Source organism: Chrysochloris asiatica, unplaced genomic scaffold, assembly GCF_000296735.1.
Source record: "Chrysochloris asiatica unplaced genomic scaffold, ChrAsi1.0 scaffold00004, whole genome shotgun sequence".
Classification (NCBI taxonomy): Eukaryota; Metazoa; Chordata; class Mammalia; order Afrosoricida; family Chrysochloridae; genus Chrysochloris; species Chrysochloris asiatica.
Genome location: NW_006408522.1, coordinates 18,581,327 through 18,605,466, shown reverse-complemented (window position 1 = coordinate 18,605,466; position 24,140 = coordinate 18,581,327). Strand labels below are relative to the sequence as shown.

The 24,140-nt window shown below is 39.4% G+C and overlaps 1 protein-coding gene across 1 annotated transcript in view; it reads left to right on the top strand.

Moving 5' to 3' along the window:
- The first annotated feature begins 15,827 nt into the window (after positions 1-15,827).
- UNC13C (unc-13 homolog C (C. elegans)) overlaps positions 15,828-24,140 on the top strand; it is a 769,914-nt gene continuing 761,601 nt past the window's right edge. The window contains exon 1 of the mRNA XM_006831631.1: positions 15,828-18,822. Within this exon, the coding sequence (XP_006831694.1) occupies positions 15,831-18,822 (2,992 nt within the window). The 5' untranslated portion in view covers positions 15,828-15,830. The remainder of the gene's footprint in view (positions 18,823-24,140) is intronic.

Genomic DNA, 24,140 nt, shown 5'->3' with positions numbered 1-24,140 from the left:
GAGATATGGGAAACAAGACTAATAGCAACTTTTGCTCCAAAATCGTGTTCTTCTTCCTCAGTGATTGTTTGTTGTTGTTAAGTGCTAGCAAGTCATTTCCAACTCATATCAACTCTACATAAGGTTCCTGAGGAGCAACTGGTGGCTTTGAACTGTGTACTTTATGGTTTGCAATCCAGTGTTTATTGTACAGTGTCTCCCTTTTTACAGCTAAAATTTCTAGTAATAGTTCCAATGCATACCAATTACTGGCAGGATTTTCTTTCAAAAATCTCTTTTAATATCAAAGGCTTTTCCAGTTCCAGAAAATTACAAACAATGGCTACAGGGAATTAAGGTAAAAGGCAAAAATTTTTAAAGGAGGGAATTAGATTAGCTGATTAGATTAGAATTAGACTAAAGAGGACAGATGGATCATTTCACCTTCTTTCCTGGGGAAATGAGCCTTTCTGGCTTTTTAAACATGATAATTTATTAATTTAGGATAAACCTTTTAATCACTTTGTGAAGATGGATTGGCACAGTGACAGTAACAATGGGCTCGCACATAACAATGAGTGTTAGGATGGTGCAGGATCAGGCAGTGTGCCGGTGTGTATGGGGTTCTGTTGTGCAGAGGAGCTGTGTGCCTCAGAACCTAATTGATGACACATAACAACCACAAATTATATTTTGCTTTAAAATACAGCAAACAATTAATAGTTTCCAAAAAATGTTATTTCATAAACTTGTGTTTCAGCAATTGTCATGTGTCATCAGTTATATTATCCTTTTACTCTTTCACAAGAAAAAGACAAAACAGGTATAAATATGCATTCATTCAGTAAAGATATTCTAGAAGATGTTTTTTAAGACTTGGCTTTTAAGATCTATTTATTTTCTCATTATGTTCCATCTCTGTTTGTTTATCTCTTCTCAGTTCATATGACTCCCCCCTGTTCCTTGTTGTGGTTAGTTTTTCCTTCCATCCCCAGCTACCTTACTTTTTGGCTTTGCTGTGATGCAAGAACCCTGCTTATTAAGTTTCCCTATGAATGTTCTGGCCAATGCTGCTTTCCACTGGGGCTTTCTAGGGCAGATGAACTGTCTCTGAACTTAATTAGGTTTGCTCCTGTTTGCTGCAGTGATTCTCCCTTCTCACCTGAAGGAAAGTTCTCTCAGTCTACCATTTTTCAAATCACCCAGCATTTACTGTTGAATAAGTATTTGGTGAATCATGTTTATGCATGCATTTATTTATTAAAGAATTTCTTTTAAATTGGCAATTATAATATATAGTATAAGGGTACTTACAAATGGGGTGCTGTTATAGTAAGAAGTAGAGGCTCCCTTGCTATGATTTTGAGGAGGATTAACCTAGGAGGACTGGTGTGGCACTGTGGGATACAGCACTGGACCACAATGTCAGCTTGAACCACAAGGTTGGTGGTTCAAACTCACCAGCTGCTCCTTGGAAACCCTATGCAGGATTGGTATGAGTCAGAATTGATTCGATGGCACTTGACAACAAAAAGTAACTGTAATCCTAGTGGTCTAGGATACTGAACACAAAATTAGTGTAGACTGAGGTTGTTGTGAAATGTCATTGAGTTGGTTTTGATTCAAAGTGACCTACCCAGTATTGGGTTTCCAAGGAACAGCTGCTGGATGTGAACTACTGAACTTGAAGTCAGTAGTTCAGTGCTTATCCTTTAATGCTACATCAGAAGTCCAGTGTATACTAACAAGCAGTTGTTAAGGTAGGAATCTGGTTTAAGGGATTGTACCTCCTTATCAAATGGAACATCTAAACCTAGATTTTAAAACTTTTCATTATATGATTCCATTTTATGTATCCAAACCTATATCTCTCTATCTTCTCTCATACACATTCTACTAGCGAAAGTAAACACAACTTTATATTTCAATAACCTCACATGGATGCGAAAGCTGGACAAGGAAGACCGTAGAAGAATTGATGCCTTTGAGTTGTGGTGTTGGAGGAGAATACTGAAAGTGCCATGGACTGCCAAAAGAACCAATAGATCTGTTTTGGAAGAAGTGCAGCCAGAGTGCTCCTTGGAGGCCAGGATGGCTAAGCTTCGTCTCTCATACTTTGGACATGTTGTCAAGAGGGAACAGTTGCTGGAGAAGGATGTCATGCTGGGTAAGATGGAGGTTCAGAGAATAAGAGGAAGACACCAATGAGATGGATCAGCCAGGTGGCATCATTGATGGCATCAAGTGTGGCAGCGGTGGTGAGGTTGGCCCAGGATCGGACATTGTTTCGTTCTGCTGAGCATGGGGTTGCTATGAGTCGGTTCTGCCTCGATGGCACCTGACAACAACAACAACAACAACTTCGTATTTGGACATGACATGAATGTGTCCAGTGCTTGATTTCTGTTATTTACACTGCTACTCCCTCTCTCTCAAGATGGTTTAAGGTCCAATTGAAGCTTCATGGAAACTCTATTATTTATTGATACATGGTTCTACTATTTATCCATTCATTCATTTGTTGATAGAGCCACTCATTTTCCAACAACCATTGTGACTCTACTTTGTATCAGTCAACATGGACATTTCAGTTTAAATAGAATATGGCTTCTTCTCTTCAAGAGTTCACAGATTGGAGATACATGGTAGAATATGTCAAATAAATAATTATTGTATTGTTACAGTTATCATAATAAAGGCACATGCAAAACATTGTAGGAGCACAGAGAAAGTGACAAACTCTGAGGCAATCAAATAAACTGACGCCTATCCCTTGCTGGATTCTAAGGATGGATGGATATTTATGAGTGAGATATGCTGAGGAATTGAGGAACAAACAGATATTTGATAAAGGTACATTGGTGAAGCAAGACATAGTAATCAGGGATTGCTGCTACTTCATTGTGACTGAAGCATAGGATATGCTTGTGGGAATGACAGACAACAAGACTGCTAAGGCAGGCAGTGTCTTAAGTAAGAGGATATGTATCTTTTTTAAATTTGTTGATTTTGAAGAGGAAGATTTGGGAAAAGGGCTAAATGAGAGTCAGGAAGATCATATAAGATACTATTGCAATAGTCCAGATGAGAAATACGGAATTCAGAACTAAGGTAGCACTAATGGGATGAAGTGAAATAGTCACATTGAGTGTGGAAATGGGATGGAGCATATGGATGTAGAATGTCTCTTGGGTGTCTGTCTTGGGTAAGTGGATAATTCTGATGCTTGTAATTGAGATCAATAATTCAGAAAAAAATCACTTCCATTTGGATGGAGTTTATTTTATTTATTTATTTAATGTTTTATTGTGATTGAGTGAAAGTTTACAGAGAAATTGGTTTTCTGTTCAACAATTCATACACATTTTATTTTGTAATGTTGATTATAACCCCACCATGTAACAGAATTGTTCCCACTTCCTCACTACAGTTCCTGATTCTATTCAGACTTCTTTCCTATCCCTCCTGCCTTTTGAGCTTTGGGCAAAAGCTGCTTTTTGAACTTCTGGTTTGGGCAGAAGTAGAGAAAGCCAGATAGGGAAGGCTCCATGGTGGAGGGACTGGAAACTCACGGAGGAAGCTCTCACAGAACAATTCCAGAGCTCCAGATCTACCATAAGGTCCAGGACGTCGGTTTCCCACACTTGCAAGTGGAAAAAAATCATGATATTAAGGAAAATACTGCAAGTTTGGACTCTAGAGATGGTACTTCCTCTGCAGCCACCCCACCCTGGCAGAGTTTAGAGGGCGGGCTACAGCCAGACCTGCACAGGGAACCAGCACTAAAAGCGGTGCAGGCACATATGCAAAAGAGGTGTGGGAGATTCTACACATATTTTCCTCCTCTTCCCTGTTGTGCCTTCTTTGTCCAGTCCAGATGCCTTCAAGGGGGTGGGTGCACCCCCCCCCCAAAAAAAAAAAAGGTCCAGCACTGAACCCACAGTTTTCCCACAGTACAGACAGAAGGAGCTTTGCAGCTACTTATGATGTCATCAGCAGGGACACAGCTCTAAAAATGACTTGTGCAGGACCCTTGTGGCTGTGCGTCGTGGGGTTGGTACTGACTTGTGGTGACCCTGTGTGGGGTTTCTGAGGCTGTGGGTCTTTGCAGGAGCTGGGCACCTCATCTTTCTCACCAGCGGTATGGCTGGTGGTTTCGAGCTGCTGACCTTGCGGTTTGCAGCCCCATTTGTGGTCGCTGCGCTACCTGAACTCCTTGTGCAGGACCCTTATGCAGGCCTACATAGCAAGAAAAAAGGAGACACTTCAGGCCTGACAGACAAACCATAGAACAATCTGTAAAACCCCGTAAAAGGACTCAACCATCTCAAGAATTGTGCTGTGCATACGCAGATACCTAACTGACTTTCAGAGGCAAAAATAGTGGACAATCTTTCTCCCATTAACTTCTCAATATCTATCTGCACACCTCTACTGTAGTGACTAGAAGAGGAGCCTGAGCAAGTGGACCTCCTCACCTAATGCTGGAGGCTTCTACCTTGCACACACACTGCCTGTGTAGCACGGACAGTCAGCCACAGCTTTATATTTGTTCCAAAGGTGGTTTTTGTCTCTGCATTTATATTACTTCTGCTTTTGGTCCTTTTGATCACACATCTTTCCTGGAGGCGGGAGCTTTTTCTCCCTATGCTGCCCAAGAAGAGACAGCAATCATGGACATATAGCCAAGCTATAATACAAGCTATAAGCAGAGTATTTCACCTCTGAGACAAGAGCCAACAACACCTGCTAAGCATTACATGTAAAAAAGGAAGCCTATCTCCTGAACATATCCACCAGGAGACACCCAGTAAACTTAATAACACAACAACAAGCATCCGTTTAAGGATTAAAAAAAAACAGACAAACACGTAACTATTGGAAATGACAAACAAAAGATTCCAAACACAACAAACGATCTCAAAACATGTCCAAAAACAGAAGGGAGTGACTGAGACAAATGCGCTGGGGACAGACAAAGGCTCCCCAAAAGAGGAAGAGTAGGTTTTGGATATGCCTGAGAAAGAATTCAGAAAAATGATATGGAAAAAAATTCAAATGCTTGAAAAGGAGTGGAGGAAAAGAAGGAAGAAGTCAGGAAAGTGCTACAAGAGCAATCAAATAAGATTGAGACAGCATTGGAAACAATTCAAAACCTGCAAAAAGAGGCCCGGATGATTAATAATAAGATATTAGAAATGGACAATACACTGAAAGGGGAAAGGAGCAGAATAGAAAGATGGAATCCAGAACTAGCGAGCTGGAAGACAAATCTCTCAATACTGCTAAGATAGAAAAGCAAGCAGAAAAAAAGGATTTAAAATAATCTGAAGAGAGTCTAAGATTCATGCTGGATAATAACAACTTAAAAATTATTGGCATTCCGGAACAGGAAGAAGCAGAGAAGTGCACAGAGGATATAGATGAAGAGCTTCTGGAAGAAAATTTCCCTAAAAAAACATCTTGAAAGATGAGAAGATAAACATTCAAGAAGCTGAACGTACCCCAGGAAGGATATACCCCAAAAGAAAGTCACCAAAACATATAATAATCAAGCTCTCCAAAATCAAAGACAGGGAGAGAATATTAAAAGTGACCAGGGAGAAGAGAAGTGTCACTTATAAAGGCAAGCAAATCAGATTAAGCTCTGACTATTCAGAACAAACCATGCAGGCAAGAAGGCAATGGGGAGACATATACAAAGACCTACAAGGAAAAAAAAAAAAAAAATGCCAACCAAGAATCGTCTATCCAGCAAAACTATCAATCAAGTATGATGGCACAATCAAAACATTTCACGATAAACAGAATCTGAGAGATTTTATCAAAACCAATCCAGCACTTCAAAACATCCTAAAGGGAGTTCTGTGGACTGAAAATCAACGAGAACAGACAACAACCAGAGATTTACAGGCCTGGCAACACCACCTGGAACTCAGTTGGCAGATAGCAGATTCTAGAACAGAACAAGACTACAACAACAAATTCAAAGGAGCTGGGAGGTCAACTGAAGATCAAAACTTTATCATTGTCAAAGAAGAGACAAATGTAGCAATAGAGATCCAGGTGGTGAGGATGTCAGGTAGATTACATGATACAATAGATTCTCTTATTTGGAGAGAAAGTAAGTAGACTATAAGGTAGCCCCAAAGACAGTTAATACTTCACAACTTTCCATGAAAATGAACTTCCAAGCAGAACAAGCAAACATGAAAAATAAGAAGAAACTGACAAGAAATAGCACAAAAAACACAAACCCAACACAAGAAGGCATGCAGAACAAAAGAACGAACAGCACTCCCAAAACAGTAACATAATGGCAGCAATTAATTCATACCTATCGATGATTACATTGAATGCCAATGGATTGAATGCACCAGTGAAGAGACAGAGCGTGGCAGAACATGACCCTTCAATATGTTGCTTGCAAGAGACACACCTTACACACAAAGACAAAAACAGACTAAAAGGTAAAGGATGGAAAAAACATGACCTACCCAAACTTATTCAGAATGAAGTAGAAAACTTGAACAAACCCATGGCAAAAGAATAAATTGATCAGGTCAACAAAAAACTCCCAACCTAAAGAAATCCAGGTCCAGTGGCTTCACGTGTGAATTCTACCAACCATTCAGGGAAGAATTGTCACCAATTCTATTCAAATTATTCCAGAATATAGAAGAGGATGGAAAACTCCCTAATACTTTGTATGAAGCAAGCGTAACCCTCATACCAAAACCAGAGAAGGACTTCACTAAAAAATAAAACTATAGACCAATATCCCTGATGAACATAGACACAGAAATTCTCAACAAAATCCTAGCCAACAGAGTCCAGCAGCACATCAAAAAAATAATACATCATGACTATGTGGGTTTTATAAAAGGGATGCAAGGATGGTTCAACATTAGAAAAACAATCAATGTAATTCATCATGTAAATGAGAAAAGGAATAGAACCACATGATCACATCGATTGATGCAGAAAAGGCATTTAACAAAATCCAACATCTATTCCTGATAAAAGCACTCAACAAAGTGGGAATTGAAGGGAAATTCCTCAACATAATCAAAAGCATGTATACAAAACTAACAGCTTACATCACTCTCAATGGAGAGAAACTGAAAGCCTTCCCTCTGTGAACAGGAACCAGACAAGGATGCCCTCTAACACCACTCCAATTTAATATTGTGCTGGAAGTTTTAGCCAGGGCTATACAGTATGACAGAGAAATTAAAGGCATCCAAATTGGCAAAGAGGAAGTAAAACTCTCTCTAATTGCAGACGATATGATCCTATACATAGAAAACCCCAAAGACTCAGTGAAAAAACTACTAGACCTCATTGAAAGATTGAATAAAGTGGCAGGGTATAAAATCAACATAAACAAATCAGTTTGATTTCTCTATAGCAAAAATAATAGTGTTATTGTGATGGTTGGAAATCTAAAGATGGACATTTTGTAGCAAAGAGGGGAGTGATTAACTTATCAGTCTAGGAGCAGAGGACCCTGGGACCATCGATGGAGAAGAGCGAAGAGTGGAATCCTACCCAAAAAGGCGGTGAGGCCTGAGATGGAGGCAGAGAAGACAACATCAAGAGATGGTGTGGCTGGGTACTCGGGATCAGGAGATGGAAAGGGGCTGATGACTGTGGTGGGGGCGGGGTGCAGGCTTACAGGGTACGCCCCTTGGTTGGGTGAGGATGCATGGACGGGATGGTAACTATGCCAATGAAATGATGGATGATGGAATGAATGTAAAGCTGATGTTCTCCCATGTAGACTATCACACAATTCACAATAAAACATTAAAAAAAAAATAGTGTTGAAAAGGGCATTAGGCAAGCAATACCATTTACAATAGCTGCCCAAAAGATTAAATATTTAGGAATAAATGTAACCAGAGAAACAAAGGACTTATACAAAGAAAATTACAAAGCACTACTACAAGAAACCAAAAGAGACCTACAGAAGTAGAAGAACATACCATGTTCCTGGATAGGAAGACTCAACATCGTGAACATGTCAGTACTGTCCAAAGCAATTTATACATACAATGCAATCCTGATCCAGATTCCAACAACATTCTTCAAAGAGATGGAAAAGACAATTACTAACTTTATGGAAAGGAGAGAGACCCGGGATAAGTAAAGCACTGCTTAAGAAGAAGAACAAGGTTGGAGTTCTCTCACTCCCCCATTTCAAAATTTACTGTATGGCTACAGTGGTCAAAATAGCCTGTTACTGGTACAAAGAAAGATACATTGATCAATGGAACAGAATCGAGAATCCAAAAATGAGCCCAACCACATACAGCCACATGAATTTTGACACATTACCTAGGCATATTGCATGGGAAGGAGACAGTCTCTTTAACAAATGGTGCTGGCAGAACTGGAAAGCAATATGCAAAATAATAAAACAAGACCTTTACCTCACACCCTATGCAAAAACGAACTCAGCATGAATTAAAAATCTAAATGTGGATCCCAAAATTCTGAAGGTCATCAATGAAAAAATAGGGACAAATGTGAAGGTGCTAATTCAGGGCATATACAGACTAAAAAATATTTTGAAAAGTACACAAATAAAAGTAGACAAAATAGATGAGTGAGACATACTAAAAGTTAAAAACTTATGTGCATCAAAAGACTTCACCAAAAGAGTAAAAGGGGAACCCACAGAATGGGAAAAAATCTTTTGCTATGACACATCAGACAAGGGACTCATTTCTAAAATATATAGGAAACTACTACAACACCTCTAAAAGAAAAAGACAAATAACCCAATTTAAAAATGGGCACAGGACATGAATAGACACTTCACCAAGGAGGAGATCTGGGCAGCCAACAAACATATGAAGAAATGTTCATGATCACGAGCCATCGAGAAATGCAAATCAAAACAAAAATGAGACATCATCTTACACCAGCAATAACAGCAAAAATCAAAAAAGTAAAGGACAACAAATGCTGACGAGGATGCAGAAAGACTGGGACCCTCCTACATTGTTGGTGGGACTGCAAAATGGTCCAGCCTCTCTGGAAAGCGATATGGTGCTTCCTCAGATAGAACTACCGTTATGACCCAGAAATTCCTCAACTTGGTATTTACCCACAAGACAAATGAGCCATAACACGAGTAGATATATGCACACCAATGTTCATAGCAATACTACTTACAATAGCAAAAAAAATGGAGACAGCCAAAATGCCCATCAATGGAAGAATGGATAAACAAACCGTGGTACATACACACAATGCAATACTATGTTACCTTGAAGAACAACAAGGAAGCTACAAGCCACCGCATAACACTGATGAACCTTGAGGACATTGTGCTGAGTGAAATTAGTCAGTCACAAAAGGAGAAATACTGCATAGGACCAGTACTGTAAAAGACTAAGAAAAAGAACCCACCCAAAAGGGGGTAAAATCTCTATATATAATTCTTGATCTCCAGGATGTATGGGATGAGAGGAGGGGAGGAAGGGAGGGGAAGACAGAGCACAGGGTAGGGAATAGACACAGGAGAGCCTGGGTCCTGAGGGGGAGGGTGCTGGCAATACACAAGAAGGGTTAGGGGAAAAGAAGAACAAGGTGGATGGGAGAACAGTTAGGCAGTTTTGCATAGGACAGGTAGGACAGAGGTAAATGGCGATGCATGCACAACTTTGGAATAACAGGGCTTCAGGATATAGGGATTGAGGCATGGCTTAAAAGGGTAAAAGAGGGGAATAATGTTAGGATGCTTGGCTGTCTTTTGAATCTTGGTTTCCCTTGCCTGCCATTGTGAAATAGACACTTGAAGTGGGGGCAGATAGCCAGGAACATCACCATAGAAAACATGTAGGCCTGTCTTCAGCCTATAACTGACTGGAATACCTTAAAGGGAGCTAGAAATTGCCCAGACCCAAAAGCGGTGGGGGGCTATAAATGCAAGAAGTGATTGGCTTACAAGCTTTCAAGAGGGAGCCTAGTTCCAAATGGGGCAGGGGTAGGCAGAACCTCCACTGAATGATTTCCAAATTGTTGGGACCAGGCTGACGAAAGGAAATGGAATAAGACTCTTGTGGTGCAACAGTGAATAATTGCCATCAGGACTGACTCTGTGAGGGTGAGCAATGTAGAGGCAGGTTTTTTTGTTTTTTGATTTTTGGCAAAAGGTGGAGAGTGATTGATTTTGCAGCCCAGGAACAGAGGTCCCTGGGACCATCAAGTGAGAAGAGCGGCAAGTGTGACCCTATCCAGAGAGGCAGTGAAGCCACGCATGGACACAGAGATGATGACGTGGACAAATGGAGTGGCTGGGGACATAGGAGGGAGAGGAGATTTGCTGACAGCCAGGGGGGCAGGCTTATGGGGTGTATCTTTGGTTGTTTGATGATGCATGGAGGGGACTGTAATCATTGCAATGAAATGAAATATGATAGGATGAATATGAAGCTGAAGTGTGACAGAGGTAAATAATGATGTATGCACAACCTTGGAACAACAGGGCTCTGGGATACAGGGGTTGAGGCATGTTTGGAATGGGGAAAAGGGGGGAAATAATGTTAAGATGCTTGGCTGTCTTTTGAATCTTGGTTTCCCTGGCATACCATTATAAAATAGACACTGGAGGGGGAGAGAAAGGAATAGCCAGAAATATCACCATAGAAAGCTTGTAAGTCCGTGTTCTGCCTATTACTGATTGGAATACCTAAAATGGGGCTACAAAGTGCCCAGTGAAGGAGGCTTCCTGCGATGCCTCTGCATTACATGAGACCATAGGTGGAATCCTGAACAGCATCCAGAATCTTCAGAGGAGGGAAATTTCCACATGAAAGGACAAGCAGACCAGCCTGGACCGGCCAGAATAACTGAAGATACTTCTCGAAAGAAAGACTGATAGGAAAAATATAAAACAATATAGGCAGACCGACTGATTACTATAAGAACAAACAAGTGGCTTGCCTAGGAGACATCAAGGCAAGTTGTTGGGTCCCCTCAGGGCAAACCTCCTTCTTAGACTAAGACTCAATAGGAATGCACTCTCTGATTGGTGACCATGTTCGTCACCAATAAGGGGAAGTGAAGGAAAAACAACAATGAAGCTGTGAGCTAAGCACTACAATGTTCAATAGACTCCTGTGAACCTGGGTGGAGACCTGGTTGGCCAGCAGTGTGGCAAGACCAGGGGATTCTTGGACCCAAAGTCAGTGACATAGCCACAGAGGACTAGAGTGGAGAGTGAAGCATCCAGCTGATACAAAGTGAGGGCATATGAACAAGAACACCCACACTTGTAGATAATACCCACTTGACCTGGCTTCAAAGACTGGATGATCAGAGCTCATCCAGAAGAAGAAAGAAGAGGAAAAAAGAGTAATCTGATAGAATTTGATGAACTTGACCTACACCTTTGGATGCAGTAGCTCAAAAGAGGGAACAAATCTTCACAGCGAGGATAATTCCCACTCCTTCCATACACAGAGAGCACAGGGATGGGCAACATGGACATTGGCTACACAGAATGGGGCGGTGGGTGGGGCTACCAAGGTAAGAAGTGACTGGCTTACAAGCTTTCAAGAGGGAGCCTACATTCAGAGTGTGTGGAGGAAGGTAGAATCTCCAATGAATAGTACCCAATCTGTCTAGGCGGGGTTGATGAAAGGAGATGCAGATGGGTCTCTTGGGATACAATAGTGAATAATTGTTATCAGGACTGATTGTAAGGGTTGGAAATGTAAAGGTATATGTTTTGTGGCAGAAGGAGGGGAGTGATTAACTTAGCAGTCTAGGAGAGGAGGTCCCTGGGACCAACAAGGGAGAAGAGCAGAGAACGGAACCCTACCCAGAGAAGCAGTGATGCCAAAGATGGAGGCAGAAATGGTGACATGGGAAGATGGAGCATCTGGGGCTTTAGACCCAGAAAGGAAGTGGGGCTGTGTGCTGACGAACGAACGGGGGGCAGGCTTGCAGGGTATACACTTTGATTGGTTGATGATGCACTGAGGAGATTGTAACCATGGCAAGGAAACGATTTACGAAAGGATCAATGTGAAGCAAATGTTCTCCCATGTTAATTATCACATCATTCACAAGAAAGCATTAAAAACAACAAAAAAAGCTGCTCTTTCTATCTCTTATGTTTCATTGAAATATATGACACACTTCATAAATTTGCATGTCATCCTTGCAAAGGGGCCATGTTCATTTTTTCTCTATCATTCCAGTTTTAGTAAATGTGCTGATAAAGCAAGGACTTTGGGTGGAGTTTAGTTTTGGGCATTCAGGTGGAGATTTTTAGTAAGTAGCTGGACCATGGTTGCATTTTTAACAGACATTTATTATATGAGCTGTATCAGGGCACTGAAAGTTAGATAAGAAATCATTTGTACCCTAAAAGTTGGCATTGTCCAGGGATGGAGACCAAAAGACAATTGTAATACAGAAGAATTCTGATGGCCTCTTGAACTGGGTGATGGGAGAGCATGGCATAGAGAAAGGAGCACAGTTTGGGTCGTTGGTGAAATCTTTACAGGATAAATAATATTTCAGTTTAAACAGTTTTTACAGACAGAGAAAGATGAATATGAATGATGTTCTTGGTAAAGAGAACAAAAAAATGACTGTGGTATGAAAGAGCATAGATCCCTTAGTGAATAAGAAGTCATTTTGTTGTTGTTGTTCAGTACCCTCGAGTCGATTCCGACCCATAGTGACCCTGTATAGGGTTTCCAAGGAGCAGCTGGTGAGTTTGAACCACCAACCTTGCAGTTCTAACGACTTTGCAGTCTGACACATTAGCACACAACGCCACACTAGGACTCCCAGAAGTCATTTTACATGGTTGACATTCAGAGTGAGTTAGTTTGTATATACAACAATAAATATGACCTTGAGTTTGGTTTGCTGGGGCTGAACTTAATCCAGATTGAATGTTTCTGCTTAAAATTTTTCTTCTAACAATTATTGCTTATAACAATAATTCTTAACAAGCAATACAATGGTTCAGGAGGTCTAGCCAGAGAATTTCATGAAAACTTCAAAGGTACTAACAGAATGGATGCTTTCATTTAAACAAAAAATAGGCATTTCTTTTTAATTTTGGGAAACTCAGGAGTTTGGACTGAGTGATTAAAGGAACAGTTCATCCTACCAAATTTGGTTTTAAAGCTATTCATCTTCTCTACTGCTACTTAGTTAGGCACTGTGGGCTAATGTGCTGGACTGCAAGACCAGTGTGAACAGTAAAGTTGGTGGTTCAAACTCACCAACCGCTCCACAGAAACCCTATACACGGTCACTGTGAGTTGGAACTGGCTCAATGGCACTTAACAACAACAACATTGCAACTTACAGGAGCCCATGGTGATGCTGAAGAATAAGTACCAGACTGCTAGTCACAAGGTTGTTAGTTCAAACCTCCCAGCTGTTTCATGGGAGAAAGATGAGGCTTTCTGGTCCTTTAAAGATTTATAATCTTGGAAACCATATAAAGGGTCTCTATGAGCCAGAACTGACTAGGCGACACCTAAAAACAACAACAGAAATAACTGGTACTTATTTTTCCAAGTCAATAAGTGATCACACAGGGGTACAAAAAAATAATTAAAACTTTTTGGATTTAATTTAAAAATCAAATTATTATTATTATTATTATTATTATTATTAGGAAACAGTTCTTTGTGTATAATTATGAATATAAAATTGTTTTAGAAGAAAGGACTCATACTGTGGCCATTTCTGAGACCTAGAATGCCACAGGCTTCATTAGAGATAGCCTCTTTTTCTCCCTCATCTTTCACCTCGCTTTCTCACGTCGCCTCCTTGCTTTGGTGTGAGGTTGGGCTCCTGGTCATAGCATGTGTTCTCCCAGCCCCGTAAGAGCTTGCTTGATGTGAAATTGGTAGATTTTCAAATGGAGGGATCTGATAAAGAGTACAGGGTCTTAGAACTATATGCAGTTTATGATGCATTCTGTAATGAATTAAATAAATTTTTAACTTGCCAATTACTGTCTCCAATATGATCAAAGACTTTTGGATGTTACTGTTATTCTGTTGTATATTTCAGTGATAAAATAATCATTTAAATGGACACAAACTTTTTTTGAATGTCTAGCATATGCTAGGCACAGTAATGTTGTTGTTAAGTGCTGTCGAATCAGTGCCAACTCATAGCGGCTCCATATAGGGTTTCTTAGGAGTGGCTGGTGAGTTTGAACCACTGACCTTGTGGTTCAAACCAACCTTGCCATCTAACATGGGACTTTGTTGTTGTTAAGTGCTATTGAGTTGGTTTTGACCACTGACCTTATGGTTTAAACTGACCTTGTGATCCAGCACATTATCCTGCAATGCCATACCAGGACTCCTAGCACGGTACTAGTGAATAAATAAAATTAATGAAACTCTTTTCTTCTTCTTCATGTAATTCAAGAAATTAGCCATTATAAAGATGATTTAGTTGTGCAGCCACTTACATTGTGAAATGTCAAGTCATAAGATGAACTATATTCTACTCATTCTTGATTATCTGTAGGCATATATTACATCGTACAGTTTCCTTTTGTGATGCGGTATCTTGTCTCTAGTCATGGTCCTAACCCTAGGAATGGGTTTACTGCCTTCTGCCAAAGACTACAGTGACTCTGCTCTTCATGTTATAGGCTTTCAAAAGTTGGATGCTTAATTTGCTATTTTAAAAATAATTTTCTCTGTAAAAACTGTTTAAACTTCAAGGTCAGTGGTTCAAACTCACCAGTTGTTCCTCGCAACCCTATACAGGGTTGCTATGAGTTGGAATGGATGTCACTTCACTTAACAACAACATTGTATTTTTACTTTGAGCAAATGTTAAATTTGATTTAACTTTTCATTTATTTCTCATGGTATTTTCATTGACAAACTTTATGACTATAGAAGTTTTCTTTTCTCCTGGTATTTACTTCATTATAGGAAATATTTATTTACTTGCATTACTTTCATCATTATTTAATAAATTTATAATGCTTGAATACTTAGAAAAGTGAAAATTATTTGAATAAGAAAAGGTGTTACATAAATGGATACTATTTATTTGATGAATTCTAAATATCTGAGGGAAAATGTACAACTTTAAATTGTTATGTTTGTCTAAGTAATGCAATTTTAGGGATAGAAGTGAAAATTATATTTTCATGAAGTTAATATGACTAATTTTCATGTAATTTTACTCAATCATTTCTATATGATTATTATTACCTTTTATTACTATTTCATTTGTGTCTATGTCCTGGTGTGGCACTGTAGGGTAACCACTAGACTACTGACTGCAAGGTCAGTGGATCAAACCCACTAGCAGCTCCTTGGAAATCCTATACAGGATCACGATGAGAAGGAACCCATCTGAGGGCACTTGACAATAACAGCAATAAATGAGTCTGGGGGAAAAGAAGGCATACTTTAAATACTCATATGATTATTGCTATTGATTTGGTCCAGCTAGGTGCTTTAAAAAGTAATGGTGTATTAAAATACAGATATCTTGAATACTTTCAGAAATGTAGAAAATGATATCAGCCTAGCACTGAATTCTGATATTCACTTTAACCTTCCTTTCTTTTTAGACACTACAGGACGTTGTGCGGAGATGGAGAGATTCATGAAACACCTTTTCCAGGAGACAATATCTTTCATAAATGGAGGATTGCTTCTGGTTTTCCCAGGACACTGATGTTGGGGCAGAGCCACGACTGACCTTTCTGCTATTTTCAGTGATTCACAGACCATCTGAACAGTGATGTTTTCCTTGGACTCACAGATTTTCAACCTGATCCCTTGTTTATTTCTCTGGGGCAGGAAAGTTTGCATTTATTGCTTTCCATGGTGGCCAATGTTTTCAAGAGCCTGATTTTACCTTACATACATAAGCTTTGCAAAGGAATGTTTACAAAGAAACTGGGAAATACAACCAAAAAAAAAGAGAATCATCAACAGAAAAAGGATCAAGACTTTCCTACTGCTGGCCACACCAAAACCCCGAAACTTTCAAATACTTTAAAAAGCACTGTTAAGAAGATTGCAAAGTGTTCATCCGCTCGCAACTTATCCACTGAAGAAAACGAGGCGAACAAAGAATTCTCCCTCTCACCAACTTTCAGTTACCGAGTAGCTATTGCCAATGGCCTACAAAAGAATATTAATGTAACCCACAGTGATAATGAGGATCAGCTTCAAGAGCTGTCTTCAATTGAGAGTTCCTACTCAGAATCACTAAATGAGCTTAGAAGTAGTACAGAAAACTACACACAATCAACACACACAATGCCAGTGAGACGCAATCGGAAGAGTTCTAGTAGCCTCGCACCTTCTGAGGGCAGCTCTGATGGAGAACGTACTTTGCATAGTTTAAAACTAGGAGCTTTACGCAAACTGAGAAAATGGAAAAAGAGTCAAGAGTGTGTCTCTTCAGATTCAGAATTGAGCACAATGAAGAAAACCTGGGGAATAAGAAGCAAATCTTTAGACAGAACTGCACGAAACCCAAAGGTGAACACCCTTGAGCCGGGATTTAGTTCTTCAGGCTGCATTAGCCAAACACAGGACGTCATGGAAATGATATTTAAGGAACTTCAGGGAATAAGCCAGATTGAGACAGAACTTTCTGAACTTCGAGGGCACGTCAATGCTCTCAAGCACTCTATCGATGAGATCTCCAGCAGTGTGGAGGTTGTACAAAGTGAAATTGAACAGCTGCGTACAGGATTTGTCCAGTCTCGGAGGGAAACCAGAGACATCCATGATTATATTAAGCACTTAAGTCGTATGGGTAGCAAGGCAAGCCTGAGATTTTTAAATGTGCCTGAAGAAAGATTTGAATACGTTGAAAGTGTGGTGTACCAAATTCTGATCGATAAAATGGGATTTTCAGATGCACCAAATGCTATTAAAATTGAATTTGCTCAGAGGATTGGACAGCAAAGGGATTGTCCAAATGCCAAGCCTCGACCCATACTTGTCTACTTTGAAACCCCTCAGCAAAGGGATTTTGTCTTAAAAAAATCATATAAACTCAAAGGAACTGGCATTGGAATCTCAACAGATATTCTTACTCATGACATCCGTGAAAAAAAAGAGAGAGGGATACCATCCTCCCAGACATATGAGAGCATGGATATCAAGTTGTCTACTCCAGAGCCCAAAGTCAAGAAGAACAGTTGGCTGTCACCTGACGACAGTGACGGCGACCTGGAATCTGACCTTAATAGAAACACATATGCTGTGCTTTCCAAGTCAGAGTTTCAAACAAAGGGAAGTACTTCTAGGTCAAGCACAAAGTCTCACAATGCTAGATCCAAGAATAAAACTACTATTGGAAATAAAATTAAAAATAAATCTGATTATGATAAAATTTCCTCACAGTTGCCACAATCGGATAATTTGGAAAAGCCAACCACAACCCATCATGCAGAGGCAACTTCCCTCTGGCATTCCCAGAGTGATTTTTTCACTGCTAAATTTAGTCGCTCTGAATCAGATTTTTCCAAACTGTGTCAGTCTTACTCAGAGGATTTTTCAGAAAATCAGTTTTTTGCTAGAACTAATGGAAGTTCCCTCCTGTCATCTTCAGACCGGGAACTTTGGCAGAGGAAACAGGAGGGCACACTTTGTTTGTATGACAGTCCCCAGGACCAGCATTTGAATGGGGGTATTCAGGATGTTCAAGGACAGAAAGAAATTGAGAACACAGAAACCATGGACAGTGGAACGAGCAATGGCATGGTATGTGCCTCTGCAGACCAAAGTCATTACAGTGACTCCCAACTCTCTTTACATGAGGATCTTTCCCCATGGAAGGAATGGAACCAAGTTGAGCAAGAAACTGCTTTAGGCTTGCATTCATCCACCCAGGAAGCTTTTGATTATGACACTAACAGTCTATCTGACCAACAGTTGGATATCTACAATAAAGACTTAGACGACTTAGGAAAGTGCCATAGTGATCTTCAAGATGACTCTGAGAGCTATGATTTAACTCAAGATGACAACTCATCTCCATGTCCTGGATTGGATAACGAAACACAAGGTCAATGGGTAGGTCCCTATGATTCTTATCAAGAAACGAACTCTAATGAACTGTACCAAAATCAAAACCAATTATCCATGATGTATCGAAGTCAAAGTGAATTGCAAAGTGATGATTCAGAGGGAGCCCCACCTAAATCTTGGCATAGTCGATTAAGCATTGACCTTTCTGATAAGACTTTCAGCTTCCCAAAATTTGGATCTACATTACAGAGGGCTAAATCAGCCTTGGAAGTGGTATGGAACAAAAGTACACAGAGTCTCAGTGGGTATGATGATAGTGGCTCTTCCTTGATGGGGAGATTTCGGACATTATCACAATCAACTGCAAATGAATCGAGTACTACCCTTGACTCTGATGTCTATACAGAACCCTATTACTACAAAGCAGAGGATGAGGAGGACTATAGTTTACCAGTGGATGACAATGAAACAGATTATGTTGAAGTGATGGAACAAGTACTTGCTAAATTAGAAAATAGGACTAGTATTACTGAAACAGATGAACTAATGAAAGAATATGATCACTCCTCATATGAAACCCCTTATGAAACCCCACAAGATGAGGGTTATGATGGTCAGGCAGATGATATCGTTAGTGAAGGGGGATTGGAGCCATTAAATGAAACATCAGTTGAAATAGAAATAAGAGAAGATGAAAACCAAAACATTCCTGAACAGCCAATGGAAATCACAAAACCAAAGAGAATCCGTCCTTCTTTTAAAGAAGCAGCTTTAAGAGCCTATAAGAAGCAAATGGCAGAGTTGGAAGAGAAAATCTTGGCTGGAGGTACTTACATTTAAATACTAAATTATAAATTACTATGTTTTACTATTGAATGGTGTTTCTTTAGAGCATATTCTGTTTTTACAATCGGTAGCAATAATTTGCCATGATTTTGAATGCTTATTATGAGAAGGATTTTTTTTTTTTTCTTATTCTCAGATAGTTCTCTAACATGTTAAGTTTGAGGATTTAAAATTAAAGTATATTTCCAATAGATAACATTCAAATGAGCCCACACTTCCGCCTATACATTGTGGATCAGCATTTCTCTGCTAAGTTTAGGCATAAACCCCATAACATATTAACCAACAACTTACAATATCAAATATTTGTTAAAGAAAGGAAGATTGAAATTTAAGGGAAGCCTCTTAATCCAGAAGCCAGGAGTCCACATTTTGGTTTTATTAGGTTATAGGGATGATGAGAAATTGTTCATTAAAAAAGAAAAAGAAAGATGAACTCTTGGACATACCACCCCTTCTCTCATCAAATCGATATATTGGGGTCTGTCAACAGGAAGAGCTGGGTCTGCACAGACATTAGTCAGTCCTATGGAGGACTCTGACCTCCCTTGCCACCTATTGACACAGATGAGCGATAGTAATGGGAACAGTCACGAATCCCTAACCAGACAAGTCACACTTTGAGTAGGAATCAGAGAAGGAGTAAAATCAAGAAGTTTCCTCCTAAGGGACAGAGTGGAAGTTCCCTCTTATCATAAAGTTAACGAGTATCTTATGTAACAATTTTACTTAATTTCATGGAAGAATGATTTTAGATCATAAACTTTTGAAAAGCAATTAAGTTTCAATGCTTTCTTTATTTACCAATCTTGATCTGCACGTATCTCTGATTGCTATCATTTTGCATGCTGATCACTCTATTTTTTAATTTGTTGTAATCTCAGTTTTAATGAATTATATATTGTTAATATTTGCCCTGATTTTGGCATTGTTATCTTTAGCTCAAATATTTATCCCACATTATATTTCATAAAGGTATATACTTATGTTCTTTAAAGGTTGCATGCTGTTATGAAATATGTACGCTATAAAGCAGTATCTGATTATAGTTTCTCTGTCTTTAACAAAATGTGATCAGCTATCCCTCCAAACTGGACATTTTCTGGTTGTTATGAAAGAATTATTGAATAATCAGATGCATTTATTATAAACTGTTTCAGACCCTAAGACTTTTGAGATAACAATTAGAGTTCTGTGCTATAAAACCCTACAGGTATAAAATATAAAATAACGTGTCATACAGGGTTGCTATGAGGCAGAGCTAACTCTACTGACACTTAACAACAGTGTAACTAGGCCAGAGTCCTGGTGTGGCGCTGCCGGTTAATGTGCTGGACTGCACGGTCAGTTTAAACCACACAGGTCTGCAGTTTAAGCTCACCAGCTGCTTCTAGGAAACCCTATCCACGGTTGCTATGAGTTGGAACAGACTCAATAGCACTTAACAACAACAACAATGTAGCTAGGAGTCCTGGTGTGGTGCTGTACGATAAACACTGGACTTCTAACTGTAAAGTTGGCAATTAAAACCCACCTCTCCTTGGAAACCCTATACAGGGTATACATGAGTTAGAACTGACTCACTAACACTTAACAACAACAACAACAATATAACTGACTTAAAGAATAATTCAAGTCACTGGGAAAATGGATATCAATTATTTTTTTTTTGTAATTGTTTGAAAAATATTTAAAATTGATTTGCAAGTGCAAAGTAGACAAATACCATGTAAATATATTTCATGTTAGAATAATGTCTACTTTTGGTAGTTGCTATCGTTAAGTGCCATCGAGCCAGTTCCAACACATAATGATCTTGTATAGGGTTTCTGAGGAGCAGCTGGTGAGTTTGAATTGAATTGCTGACCTTGCAGTTCAAACCAACCTTGAGGTCCAGTTAGATGTCTTTATTATTGAAACTCAACTGGTAATTTTGGGGGGACACAGGGCAGGAGTATGTCATTGCAATGTATTTGCTGATTTGCTATTGGTTCAGAGAAGTGTATTCAAATGCAAAATAACACTAAGTGTTCTGTATATATGTGTGTCGTAATGTAATACATGAATGTTTTAATGCCAGTTGGAGAAGGTAACTGTTTGAAATATTAGGTAATGTCATAAACAGAGAATATTTTCAGAAAAAAACAAAAAAAAACACAAAAAACTAGATCTTCATCAACTTTTTAAAAATTCCCTATTAGCAAGCCTCTACCAAGGAGTCCTGGTGTGGCGCTGTGGGTTAATGCGCCAGACTGCAAAGCCATTTGAACTGCAAGGTTGGCAGCTGAAGCTCACCAGCTGCTCCTCCGAAGCCCTATACAGGTCACTATGGGTTGGAACTGACTCAATGGCACTTGACACCAACAACCAAGTAAACTTATAATAAATAACCTTTCAAATAACTAAAAAACATAGTCAGTAATGCCATTTAACTTTGGAAACTATAAATGCACTCAATTGTTCATACACCACCAGCTTAAAACTTCTACAACAGATAAAGTAATATTGTGCCCCATAATTGACACATGGGCCTGTCTATAGAGAATTCAGCCATCTTGGAGGTTGGCTTGTTATCCTCTGCATTAGCTTTGAATGCAATCTGCTGATGACGGATCCCAGAGGAAATCTTTAAGATGTACTCTGGTTGCTGAAAGGCACCAGATTGACTGCCCAGGAGGCTGCAATAGCCTAGATTTAAAAGGCCAGCTCTGTTCCCTTTTGCAACAGCTAGTTCCTTTTCCTGACTGTGTGCCACCAATATGCCTCAGGAGCAAATGCAGCCAACATAGGACAAATTCCAGGTCCCTCTCCTGCTGGAGCATCCCAATGAGGTGCCAATTGTCATGATTATTTTTGTGCCCATGGCCATCTGTTTACTGGCATTGGACAGGTACCAATGGACTTTTCTCTCCATGGATCCCCAGTCAGCATTACGTAGCAGTGTTGCTGTTCTTTTCTATTACCAACCTGGTCCGATTGGACAATAGAGTTCTTGCAGTAACGCAGTGGGATGCTATTCCCCTGACATCCCTTTCTGGAAACATAGGCTTATAAATTTGAGTTATTTATTTGAATTCTCCTTTTCAGGGTTCTAGTTAAAAGAGATTTTTAAAACTCCAATGTTTATAGATATTGATATTGTGTAGTTCATTTTTTTCTGAGAAACTTGAGGAGCGTACCAGGTGAAGAAAGAAATCTTAAAGTGTATGTAGCCAGAAACCTATTCATTAGGTCAAATTCTTTTCTTATGGTTGAATCATGCTTAGTGGTTTCCTTTGTATACCTCCCAAACCCCATGGTGGTAATCTCCACCTCTAGTCCTTTACTGCCCATCAAATGGGATTAACTTTTGTCTCCTCTGAATTACCATCTGCATGTGTCTCAATGTCACCACTGACTTCTACTTTATATTATGCCAGTTTGTGTGTATTGTCATAATCTTGAGGGAAGAGATTTTATTTTTTTCCTTCTTTCAATATACACTGTGCCTAGACCAGTGCTTTTATACAGATATGGCACTGAGCTAATCAATATTTGTTGGATGAATTGTTGAATAAAAGAAGGCAGAATACTTCATAAAAATGCAAGCTTTGGGGTCAAATCCATATTCAAGCTGTGGCTTTTAATTGATAAGACTAAGACTATTTTCTGAAAGCTCAAAGCAGAGATAGAGAGGAAACTTAAATTTAGGAAGCATTAGTATGTTGCTCTCATAGTGTAGTGGTTACAAATTGGGCTGCGAACCTCAAGGTCAGCAGTTCAAAACTACCAGATGTTCTGCGGGAGAAAGATGAGGCTTTCTGCTCCTGTAAAGATTTACAGCCTCGGAAAACCTCCACGGCACACAACCACCACCACCAGTATGTTGCTATGGGATAATGCACTGGACCACAAGGTCAGTTTGAACTACAAGGCCAGTGGTTTAGATGCACCAGCTGCTCCTTGGAAACTCTATATGAGGTTACTGAGTCAGAATGGATTCGAAGGCACTTAACAATAACAACGGAATGATGTTGTAGGATAAGTACTGGACCACAAGGTTGGTTTGAATCGTAAGGTCTGTGGTTCAAGCTCACCAGCTGCTCCTCAGGAACCTTATACAGGGTTGGAACCAACTCAGCAACACTTGACAAAAACAACATCAGTATATACCAATGGGCTGCTAACTTCAAGGTTGGTGGTTCAAACCCACCAGCCGCTCCTTGGAAACCCTATACAGGGGACTCAATGACACTTAATAAACAAAAACAGTATATACCATAGGAGCACTGATGGTGCTATAGAATAAGCACTGGACTACTAGCCACAAGGTGGTTTGAGCCCCCCAGCCACTATGAGGGTGAAAGATAACGTTCTGCTGCTGTAAAGATTTAGTCTCGGAAGCTCTATACCCATGCACTTTCCTGGTCTGTATGTGTTACATGTTTTCTTTCATTTTAAATCTTACAACACCACTATAAACTTTTCCATTATTATACCCCTTTACAAAATAGGAAATTGAGATGATGAAAACATAGGTAATGCATTCAATGTTACACAGTTAATAAATGGTTGATACCAAATTAAATGGATGGTTATTTTAGTTATTTAGAGCAGCCCTGTGCTTACTCACTTCAAAGTTAGTAAGTTATAAGAAAATGATCAAAGATGGAGGATTGAGTCAGCCACTAGGTTTATTCCAGCTAAAGAATTTTCATGAGAAACCAGTAATAATATATATATGAAAGGTACTATGTTTTCTGACACATTGACATTTTGACATGAAGTAGTTCATTTTCAGTTATTCTACTGCAATTCCTTGTATCAGCTCATAACTCAAGGCTTGAAGAGCCTAATAAATACTATACTGTATCAGCTTCTTGGAGGATGATGTATTTGAAGTCTGGGTACACTTTACCTGATTTTTGTTGTTGTTGTTGTTAGGTGCCATCGAGTCGGTACAGACTCAATTTGACCCTATGCACAACAGAATGAAACACTACCCAGTTCTGGGCTGACCTCACAATTGTTACCACTTTACCTGGTACAAGAGCCGAAAAACTACAGCAAATTTTTCTGATAGAAAACAAAAACCTTCGTTTCTTTAAAAATGTCAATGCCATGGTGTCTGTAGGTTCGGAAATAGACATTTGTAATTAAGCATAATTATTACTGAGTTTGTTTTTTTTTTTAAGGAGCTCTGGTAGTGTAGTGGTTTCAAATCTGGCTGCTAATCTCACAGTCAGCAGTTTGAAACTACCAGCTGTTCTGCGGGAGTAAGATGAGACTTTCTGCTCTCATAAAAATTTACAGCCTAGG